At 42.3% G+C, this 12,120-nt stretch overlaps 1 protein-coding gene across 2 annotated transcripts in view; it reads left to right on the top strand.

Moving 5' to 3' along the window:
• The window catches only part of PRKCH (protein kinase C eta), a 232,794-nt gene that overhangs the window by 95,640 nt on the left and 125,034 nt on the right, over positions 1-12,120 (top strand). For both annotated transcript variants that reach the window (XM_030214443.1, XM_030214444.1), the window contains exons 3-4: positions 6,284-6,434; positions 8,799-8,833. In XM_030214443.1, the coding sequence (XP_030070303.1) occupies positions 6,284-6,434; positions 8,799-8,833 (186 nt within the window). The remainder of the gene's footprint in view (positions 1-6,283; positions 6,435-8,798; positions 8,834-12,120) is intronic.

Genomic DNA, 12,120 nt, shown 5'->3' on the forward strand with positions numbered 1-12,120 from the left:
TAAAGACGGGAGAGGTTCCGCGAGATTGGAGACGAGCGGATGTGGTCCCTCTTCACAAAAGTGGGGACAGGGAAGAAGTGGGAAACTACAGACCGGTAAGTCTCACGTCGGTGGTAGGAAAAATATTGGAGTCGCTGCTGAAAGAAAGGATAGTTAACTTTCTAGAAACCGACGGGTTACAGGACCCGAGGCAACATGGCTTTACCAAAGGAAAATCCTGCCAAACGAGTCTTATTGACTTTTTTGACTGGTTGACCTAAGAACTGGATGAGGGACGTGCGCTAGATGTAATCTACTTGGACTTCAGCAAAGCCTTTGATACGGTCCCCCCACAGAAGTGAATAAGCTGAAAGGGTTGAACTTAGGACCGAAAGTGGTGAACTGGATAAGAAACTGGTTGACCGCCAGGTGGCAGAGGGTGGTGGTAAATGGAATCCGCTCGGAGGAAAGGAAGGTGAGCAGTGGAGTTCCTCAGGGGTCGGTGCTGGGGCCTATTCTGTTTAATATATTTGTGGGAGATATTGCTGAAGGGTTGGAAGGAAAGGTGTGCCTTTTTGCGGATGACACGAAAATAGCTCTGAGCATTAGGGAGCTCTGTTGTCGCGCTGTTGTGGCAGTATTTTTCTGGCGCTGGAGTTTTGAGCATCTGAGTGTTATTGCATAGAGGACCAGATACGCTAAGCTTTCTTCCTTCATGTATACAAAATATGATATAGTACGAGCAACACTTACACATGACAATGTATTCTGGAGTAATTATATTGCTTGAGACTAAGACGTAGCACCATGCCACAGAATCTTCTGTGTAACATTAACTAATAGCAAAAAGCAATTAACATTCAAAATATATTGAATAAATACCTTATTAGAATTATGAATTATCTTTTCGATAGCTGAATCTTAGTGCCCACTTCCTTGTGTGCCTAGGGCAGCTGTCCCACTCACCCTACCTTAGTTGTGCCAATGCTTTGAAAGGTGTTTTCATGAGAAACCCATTTGCTTGCCACACAGATACTATATCAAGTGTGTGTAGGAAAGTTATAGAATACCCCAAATTCTCTTGCACCCTCTCAACTGCACCTGACCCCATAATCCCTTTTCCACCCCTCATTCTCTCTCTTTTTCCCCACCCATCCACATTCTCCTACTCACTCTTTCATTGGGCATCCTTCCTCTGCCTCCCCAGTTCACTCCACACACCCTCTAATTTATTTATTATAGTAACATTTTTTAAATCAAAGTTGTCCAACCTTGGTCCTCGAGGATGGCAATCCAATAGGGTTTTGAGGCTTTCCCCAATGAATATGCATGAAATCTATTTGCATACACTGCCTCCATTATTTAAAACAAGGATGTCCATCCTCGGCCCTTGACCTGGTGAGGGCCAAGTTTGGACACCCTTGTTTTAAAAATGAATGAATGCAGACAATGGAAGACCTGGGAGTGAGTTGGGAGAGAAATTCCTGAAAACACTTTGCTGTGCCAGAAAATCAAAACATGTCTTACTGCATTTTTGTGACTTCAAGGAAAATTGGCTTCAGCCCATATCCTCTGTCATCTTTCCTCTAGCAGAAATCAGATGACACATGCATCAGGTTTTCAGTAATAAAAATATAACAAAATGCAAACCTTTCACAAATATTCCCTGTGGCCTCTGTGTGTTTGAAGTACAAAAAGAAAGCCAGCATCTGAACTACAAAATTACTTTTCGCGTTAACATCATCGGCAAATGAGTATGGATGAATCTGCAAATAATTTTTCTGGGTTTCTTTTATTTTATATCGTATTGAGCACAGAGTTGTAACTACAGAAAGCACAATCTTATTGATACTTGGGTAACCCTTGCTTGCCCAGGTGAACATCAGGTAGATTACTTAAAAGTGTATTTGGACAGGGTTTGAAGGTCAGGGCCTGGGCTAGCAAAGCTAGAAGGCCACCTGGCATTTTAATCCACTCATTTAGGGCCTCTTTTACTAAACTGCGCTAGCAATTCCTAGCACGGCAAAAGCGCCGCAGCCCATGTCACATTTGCAGTATGGGAATTGCTAGCACACAGAGGCGTAGCTAGGTGGCTCACCTTGGGAATGCCGACAGCAGCAGTGCCTTTTTTTCACACGATCTGTCACACTTAAAATATGCACCGATGCAGTCGGCAGTCCACTCTCTGCTCCCCCTGCGCCCTCAACCTGCTAGCGAGGTTTAGTAAAAGAGGCCCTTGGTGCACTTCACACAATAAAACGGTCCCAGAGCTGTGTGTGTTTTCCAAACGAAACTGGGTTCAGGCAAAACAGGACAGTATTCATAGTGACATAAGTGGTAGCATCAGTAGTATTGCTTATACTCTCTATGTCAGGGGTGGGCAACCTCGGTCCTTGAGGGCCACAACACAGTCAGGTTTTCAGGATTTCTTGATTGAATGTGTATGAGATCTCTTTGCATACAGTATAGGCAGTATTAATCTTGAAAATCAAATCAAAAATGATGTGTCCAAAGTATAAAAACTGTAGTTTTGTTATTTGAGCTTCCAAAGAAAGCTTCGGTTTGATCTCCTCCAATACAATCTATTTGTTTTTCAGGCAGTCCTTTGTATCAAAGGCATCTATTTTCCTCCTATCATAAAAAATACCATGAGTTGAACAAGTTGAACCTTTCTGTGCAAAGAAACATTTCTACACTTGAAAATCTTGTCTAGGCCCTTCATAGCCATTCTGCCAAGAGTGAGTGATTCATCGCTGAATCTCTTGTCTGCTTATATTTTCATTATTGATCCAAGTAGGATTTGTTCTCCATAAGTAATGGATCTCCCCTATTCTATATTTTTGAGGCATTTATTTTATTCTTGATAATAAGAAGCCGGAGATGCCAGTTAATACTGTGGACAGCCCTATAAAAAATGCTGTGACTTCACTTGAATTAATCTACTCTCTCTCTCTCTCTTTCCACTCTTGAAGTCTGTTTAATGATGAGAGATGTTCTTAATTGCTTTAAGTGGTTGACCAGACAACTGGATCGAGGGAAAGTGCTAGATGTAGTGTACTTAGACTTTAGCAGAACCTTTGACACAGGTCTGCATAGGTGACTTACATGTACATATACTGAGTGTCCTTGGTATGGGCCCTAAAGTGACTGACTGGGTTATGTATATTATAAACTGGTTGAGTGGAAGACAACAAAGGTTAGTAGTAAATACAGTTCATTCTGAGGAAAGGAATGTTACCAGTGATATGCCACAAGAATCCGATTCTTTTTAACATTTATAAAAGAGATATTGCAGAAAAGCTGTCTGGTAGGCTTCTTTGCATATGATACCAAAATATGCAATAGGGTTGACACCCTGAATGGTGGATAACATGAAGATGCATCCATTGAAGTTTGAAGAATGGTCCAGAATTTGGCAGCTAAGATTTAATGCTGAAAAATGCAGAATCATGCATTTGAGCTTCAAAATCCTGAGGGGTTACATAAGTATTGCCATACTGGGAAAGACCAAAGGTCCATCAAGCCCAGCATCCTGTTTCCAACAGTGGCCAATCCAGGTCAAAAATACCTGGCAAGATCCCAAAAAAGTACAAAAAAATCCCAGAAATAGTGGATTTTCCGCAAGTCCATTTAATAATGGTCTATGGACTTTTCCTTTAGGAAGCCGTCCAAACCTTTTCAAACTCCGCTAAGCTAACTGCCTTTACCACATTCTCTGGCAACAAATTTCAGAGTTTAATTACATGTTGAGTGAAGAAACATTTTCTCCGATTCGTTTTAAATTTACTACATTGTAGCTTCGTCGCATGCCCCCTAGTCCTAGTATTTTTGGAAAGCGTGAACAGACGCTTCATATCTACCTGTTCAACTCCACTCATTATTTTATAGACCTCTATCATATCTCCCCTCGGTCGCCTTTCTCCAAGCTGAAGAGCCCTAGCCGCTTTAGCCTTTCCTCATAGGGAAGTCGTCCCATCCCCTTTATCATTTTCGTCGCTCTTCTCTGCACCTTTTCTAATTCCACTATATCTTTTTTGAGATGTGGTGACCAGAATTGAACACAATATTTGGGGTTGACATATTTCTATGCACAAAAGAGGTGCAGGGCCTGGGGATGTTCATACCTGATGATCTTAAATTGGCTAAACATGTAGAAAAGGCAATGGCAAAAGCCAGAAGGTTGTTTGAGTACATAGAGAAAGGAGTGGCTAGCAGGAAAAAGGCGGCAATAATGCCTCTGAATAAGTATCTCGTGAGACCCCATTTAGAGTACTATGTACAGTTCTGGAGACTGTACCTTCATAAAAATATATAAACAGGATAGTCAGTCCAGAAGGTAGCTACTAAAAAGGTCAGTGGTCTTAGTTATAAAGCATATGAAGACAGAATTAAAGATCTCAATGTGTATTTGGAAGAAATGCAGGAAAGGAGAGAGTCTGATGTCGGTGCCGGGAAAAATGGTGGAGGCTATTATTAAGAATAAAATTACAGAGCACATACAAAAGCATGGGCTACTGAGACAAAGTCAGCACGGTTTTAGTGAAGGGAAGTCTTGCCTCACAAATCTACTGCATTTTTTTGAGGGGGTGAACAAACATGTGGACAAAGGGGAGCCGGTGGATATTGTATATCTAGATTTTCAGAAGGCATTTGACAAAGTGCCGCATGAAAGACTCCAAAGGAAACTGGAGAGTCATGGGATCGGAGGCAGTGTATTATTATGGATTAAGAACTGGTTAAAGGATAGGAAGCAGAGAGTAGGGTTAAATGGCCATTATTCTCAATGGAGAAGGGTGGTTAGTGGGGTCCCTCAGGGGTCTATGCTGGGACCGCTGCTTTTTAACATATTTATAAAAGACCTCGAGATGGGAGTAACTAGTGAGGTAATTAAATTCGCAGATGACACAAAGTTATCCAGGGTCGTCTCGTCGCGAGAGGAGTGTGAAAAATTACAAGAAGACCTCGTGAGACTGGGAGATTGGGCATCCAAATGGCAGATGAAGTTCAACGTTGACAAGTGCAAAGTGATGCATGTGGGAAGGAGGAACCCAAATTACAGCTATGTTATGCAAGGTTCCGCGTTAGGAGTTACGGACCGAGAAAGGGATCTGGGAGTCATCGTGGATAGGACATTGAAATCTTCAGCTCAATGTGCTGTGCCGGCTAAGAAGGCGAACAGAATGTTGAGTATTATTAGAAAAGGGATGGAAACCAAGCATGAGGATGTTATAATGCCGTTATATCGCTCCATGGTGCGACCGCACCTGGAGTATTGTATTCAGTTCTGGTCGCCTCATCTCAAAAAAGATATAAAGGAATTGGAGAAGTGCAGAGAAGGGCGACAAAAATGATAAAATGGATGGGACAACTGCCCTATGAGGAGAGGTTAAGACGGCTAGGACTCTTTAGCCTGGAGAGAAGGCGGCTGAGAGGTGATATGATAGAGGTTTACAAAATAATGAGCGGGATAGAGCGGAGAGATGTGAAGCGTTTGTTTACGCTTTCTTACAATAATAGAACCAGGGGACACAAGATGAAATTAGAATGTGGTAGGTTTAAAACAAATCGGAGAAAGTTTTTCTTTACTCAGCGCGTAGTTAGACTCTGGAACTCATTGCCGGAGAAGGTAGTGACGGCAGCTGGCCTTGCTGAGTTTAAAGGGAGTCTGGACAGAATTCTGAAGGAAAAGTCCATTGATCATTATTAAATTTTGGTATTTTTGCCAGGTTTTGGGGGCTTGGATTGGCCGCTGTTGGAGACACAGTGCTGGGCTTGATGGACCTTTGGTCTTTTTCCCAGCATGGCAGTGCTTATGTGCTTATGATAAAGACATTTAAATACTTCTGTGGTATAAAGAGTATGGATGGGCAGACGTGATAAGCTATATAGTCCATAGGAGCCAACTTTTCAAAATTAATGGGGGTGCTAAGCCCAATGGAAATAACCCTTCCCTGGACAGATACAAGGAATTTTCTCAATATTGGCGGTGCTCAAGCACCCACAGCACCCACAGAGTCGGTTCCAATGATATAATCGTTATCTGCTGACATTTTCTATGTCTATGTTTCTCTGTTTCCTGACTTAGTTTTCATTTTTTTTCTTTTTTAACTGACCCTACCTCAAGCTGTGTATCTCTTTTGAATGTCTGTAATTTTTCTTCTGAATGAGGTTTTTATATATTTTCTTCTCCTTAAATTGTGCTTTGTTAATCTTGAAAATGTAAATAAAAAGGAAAGAAGAAGGCAGCAAAATAATTCTCCTGTGTGTTCAGCTGGCTTTTTTTTCTCTCAAATCTGATTAACAGGAACTCTACCAGATGGAAGACTGTTTAAACATTTCACTCGAAAGCGCCAGAGAGCAATGCGGCGGCGTGTTCATCAAGTTAACGGACACAAATTTATGGCAACATTTCTACGGCAGCCTACCTACTGCTCGCACTGCAAGGAGTTTATCTGGTAAGCTAGATAACTTCATGTTGGCTGCTACTTTGGGTGGGAGATTGCAGACTGTACTAGAGTATGTTATATTGGAGGGAATTCTATTACCGAACAACACATTTGCACAGGCAGTGTTCCTATTCTTTAAGAACACATATGTGCAGAAGTGTACTTATAAAATACTAGTGTAAACCAGCATTGACATGCCAAATGTAGACACGCACAATTATGACAGGTCTATGGCTGGGGGACCTTTTACCAAGCTGCGAGAAAAAGGGCCCTGCGCCTGTGGTAGGGGCTGTTTTTTCCACACGCCAGGGTCCTTTTTACCGCAATGGCTAAAATGCCCCTAGACACACATGGCCATGAGGTAAGAGAACTCTTACTGTGTGCCTATGCAGCGGGGAGCCCTTATCACCCATTGAGGTGGCGATAAGGGCTCCCACAGTAACCCGGCAGTAACCGGGCAGCATGCGGCGATTCTCGTTTACTGCCGGGTTACCACTGCACAAGTCATTTCTGGGGGTTTCCTTTTTCCTCTGGAAATGGCGCACGCTCAGGGTGGGACTACTGCCGGTGGCTGCGTTGGACCAGCGGTAGTCTCGGAAGAGCGAGCGGTAAGCTCACGTTGGACTTACCACTGCTTTGTAAAAGGGCCCCCAAATGTGGCATTTATGTGTGTAACTTACAGTATTTTATAAGTAGCTCACATAAATGTTGGACACACCTATGACAAACCCATGCCCCTCCCCTGTAACCGCCACCCTTGCATTTGAATGCTAAGGCATTTTAGCGTGTAATTACACGATAGTGGTTAGGCGCGTTGTTATCATTTACACATGAAAATATACACTAATCCACATAAGTAGCAGTATTCTATAAATTTAAGTGCGCAAATGCCGCCAGATACTATATGGTGCACCTAGCATTCCGCGCTGAAATCTAAGTGTATTCCATAACAATGCACGTAACTTAATTAGCTTAACAAGCAAATCAACAATAATAATAGCACCTAACAAGCAATAATGAGTACTAATTGGCAATAAGCATATTCTGCAATGAACTGCACCTAAATTCTAATGTGCGTAGTTCAAAAGGGGTGTGATCATGGGAAGGGAAATGGGCATTCCTATATTTACGAGCGTAGTTACAGAATATGGCCCAGTGCACCTAAATCTACACACTGGGTACTTACACCACATTTTCATTGGTGTAAATGGAGGCACAACTGGGATATCAACTAAGTGTATTCTATATACCATGCCTAAATCTAGGTGCCACTTACAGAATATTCTTAGCCAGAAATGTTTACCATGTGGATTTTTTAGATGCCTTATATAGAATCTGGTCCATGGCGCTTAAATCTAGACACCATGTTATAAAATGAGGGGGATAATGTGCTCTGTACAACTCGGTCTGCATCACTCTGTAGCTATTAGAAGCCAATGAAACCTCAACAGATTGTTGTGCATAGTTTATAACATAAAATGTCATTGTAGAACTGACATTTTACCTGATAAATTATTTGGGATGCCAGTTGATATAATTTTGATAGTTCACAAATCATAGAGTTTTAGGTGGGAGGGAGCAGTATTCACACTGGCTCTGTAAGGACTACAGTGGAACAGAAAGCAGTGATATTCATTGACAGACCTCGAGAGCTGCAAATAGTCTTCAGGTTGTCCAGATGTGCATATAACTGAGAGTATGCATTCATTTGAGGGATACGGAAAACTGGACTCATTTACAGCATGGGTGGCCTAGCAAAAAAGGTGCCGGTACTCAAATGCTAGGCCACCCTTCAGGGTTGAGGTAATCACTGAGGGACCTACCCCACAATAGCCAGGACCCTGAAACGAGTCACAGAATCATGACAAGACAAAATTGGTGTGTAGAGCCTGAGCTCCTTCATTAAAACTTGGGGTCAATGGGTCAATTTTAGCAGACAATGGAAAAGGTGCCGGTACTCAGTACCCCCCAAGTACCCCCTCAAAAAAGCCCTGCATTTACAGCCCTCAAAGATTGTTGGTGACTACTGCTGAATAGGGCCTTAAACCTTTCCCTGGTATTGGGTAACTCTTCCCTCTCTAAGAGGAATGTATACTTTTTTAAGTTTGCAAACTATTTTTTAAATGTCAAGAAATCTATGGGCATTTAATTCTAAATATAATTCAGCATACTTTACAAAACATTTAGCACAGACTCCTTGAATGTATCGGAATTTAAGTAGATTTGCCCAATTTTGAGGGTCTACAGTAGGCAACTTTGTTGTGGATTCCTAGGAAGACACAAATCCCCATTGCATCTATTAGAATTTTCCCAGATTATGCCTATTTGTACACACTTTTCTGACTGAATTTTACCTGCTTTATGTTACAACAGGGGTGTGTTTGGGAAGCAGGGATACCAATGCCAAGGTAAGGTGATACTCTTGAGAGCTGTACTACTTTCCAACCTTTTGTTAAGAACTAACAGTTGATTATTATTTGTTTTCTTGTTACTTTCCCTTAACCTCAGTTTAGAGGTTATTCACTTCTAACATTTAAAAAAATATTTACCTCTTAACCGTCTTTGCTAGATTATTGGCTTGTTCTATGCTGTAAGAATGTGATGCCATTGATGGCTTTGAAGGTAAATATGTAGCAGTGGCGTTCCGAGGGGCGCTGACACCCGGGGCGGATCGCCGATGCGCCCCGCCCTCCCATGCAGCGCAACCCCCTCCCCCCCGGTGAAGGGACACCCACCCCCACCCTGGTGAAAGAACCCCCCCCCGGGTGCATGCCGCTGGGGGGGGGGTGCTGCGCGCCGGTCAGCGTCGTTCGTTTCCATGCTCCCTCTGCCCCGGAACAGGTTACTTCCTGTTCTGGAGCAGAGGGAGCATGGAAACCAACGACGCTGACCGGCGCGCAGCACACCCCCAGCGGCGTGCACCCGGGGCGGACCGCCCCTACCGCCCCCCCTTGGTACGCCACTGATATGTAGGGAGACATTTAGGCACCCCTGGTTAAACTATATGTTTAAATGAATCTCTTAGGGGCCGTTTTACTAAAGTGTGCTGAAATCAGGGCTTAACGTGTTCTAAAGCAGGACTTTTGCTCACACTAAGCCCAGATGTAATGTGGCACTTAATAGGACAGGTCTCACAATAATGTTCCCGTTAGCACGTGAGACCTGCAAAGAATTAAGGCAGAAGCACTTACCGCCTTCTATTTAGAGGCAGTGGCGTAGCTACGCAGGGCCACGGGGGCCTGGGCCCCCATAGATTTGGCCCTGGGGGGGGGGGATAGTGGAGTGCTGCAGGGATCTGTACTGGGACCAGTGCTGTTTAACATATTTATAAATGATCTGGAAATCAGATGACGAGTGAGGTGATTAAATTTGCAGATGACACAAAACTACTCAAGGTTGTTAAAACACATGCAGACTGTGAACAATTGCATGAAGACCTTAGGAAATTGGAAGACTGGGCATCCAAATGGCAGATTAAATTTAATGTGGACAAATGCAAAGTGATGCACATTGGGAAGAATAAGCCAAATCATAGTTACCTGATGTTAGGGTCCACCTTGGGGGTCAACACCCAAGAAAAAGATTTAGGTATTGTTGTAGATAAATTAAAATCTTCTGCCCAGTGTGTGGCGGCGGCCAAAAAAGCAAACAAGATGCTAGGAATTATTAGAAAAGGGATGGTAATTAAGACTGAGAATGCTATAATCTCTGTATTGCTCACCTAGAGTATTGCATTCAGTTCTGGTCACCGTATTTATAAAAAGATATAGCGGAATTAGAAAAGGTTCAAAGAAGAGCGACCAAAATGATAAAAGGGATGGAACGCCTCCCATATGAGGAAAGACTAACAAGGTTAGGGCTCTTCAGCTTGGAAAAGAGACAGCTGAGGGTGGATATGATTGAAGTCTACTAAATCCTAAATGGTGTAGGACGGGTAAAAGTGAATCAATTTTTCACTCCTTCAAAAAGTACAAAGACAAGGGGACACTCAATGAAATTGCATGGAAATACATTTTGAAAACAAATAAGAAAAAAATGTTTTCATCTAAAGAATAGATAAGCTCTGGAACTCGTTCCCCAGAGGATGTGGTAATGGCGGTTAGCATATCAGGGTTTAAAAAAGATTTGGACAAGTTCCTAGAGGGAAAGTCCATAGCCTGTTATTGGGATGGGCATGGGGGTAGCCACTGCTTGCTCTGAGATTGGTAGCATGTTGCTACCGATTGGGTTTCTGCCAGATATTTGTGACCTGGATTGGCCACTGTTGGAAACAGGATACTGGCTAGATGGACCTCTGTATTTAATTCCATCCACAGCACAAAAAGCACTTAAACATGGAGGAGGTAAAAATCTATAACTATTCAAAACCGAACTCCCACAGCATTAAACATAATATATTGAAGGCATATTTAAATATTGTTGGATCTGTCAGAAAAGCATAATTCAACCCTTAGTACAAAGTACTTCTCGTATACTATCAAAAACATAAAAGGTACTTATCTTTTATTTCTTCATCAATTTTTGATATTCATAAAATTCAAAACAGAAGACCCATCAAACCGACATAATTCATGTTTCACCATATGGCTGTTTCAAGGTCTGTCTCCTGAAATATCAAAAATATAGGTTAGATCAGTGGTTCCCAAACCTGGTCCTGGAGGCTCCTCAGCCAGTCAGGTTTGTAGGATATCCACAATGAATATTCATGAGAGAGATTTGCATGCAGTGGAGGCAGTGCATTCAAATCTCTCATGAAACTTCATTGTGGATATCTTAAAAACCTGTCTGACTGGAGTGCTTCCAGGACCAGGTTTGGTAACCACTGGGCTAGAGGCATATCTCATCCAACAATAAAATCACTGACCATATAGATTCATTATCATAGTAGTTTTAAAATGGCCACGGCGGTTTTCTTCAGGCTATATAAACATCTAAGTGAAGTCACATGAGGTAAAGAGCACCAATCAGAGACTGAGTTTAAATTAACTTCATCTACTCAATTTCTCAATTCGGTCCCCCAGGCATAACAGTCTGCAATGTAAAGATCCAAAATTGTTCTCTGTAATTTACGCTGGGTAATGCCAATTTTAATTCAATTGTAGTTTCCCAGTTATAGAATTGATTGGCACTCAAAATAAACAGGGTCAAATTGCAGTACAGAGAAGATGACTGAATGGCCTCTAAGCTGTTCATGTTTATCAAACTTCATTATCTCATGTGGACTTATCAGCAGGGCTGACATAACCATTGGGCAAGACTAAGAGGTCCTCTAGAACAGCAGCTTGTGGAGAGCAGTCAATGCAAAACACTAGGTCCTGCAGGCTATACAAACTGAGAAGAACCATTAGGTTTACGCTTTCCAAAAATACTAGGACTAGGGGGCATTCAATGAAGCTACAATACAGTAAATTTAAAACGAATTGGAGAAAAACTTTCTTCACTCAACGTGTAATTAAACTCTGGAATTCGTTGCCAGAGAATGTGGTAAAGGCGGTTAGCTTAGCGGGTTTTAAAAAAAGTTTGGATGGCTTCCTAAAGGAAAAGTCCATAGACCATTAAATGGACTTGGGGAAAATCCACTATTTCTGGGATAAACAGTATAAAATGTTTTGTACTTTTTTGGGATCTTGCCAGGTATTTGTGACCTGGATTGGTCACTGTTGGAAACAGGATGCTGGGCTTGGTCTTTCCCAGT

This window comes from Microcaecilia unicolor, chromosome 9 (genome assembly GCF_901765095.1).
Source record: "Microcaecilia unicolor chromosome 9, aMicUni1.1, whole genome shotgun sequence".
Taxonomy (NCBI): Eukaryota; Metazoa; Chordata; class Amphibia; order Gymnophiona; family Siphonopidae; genus Microcaecilia; species Microcaecilia unicolor.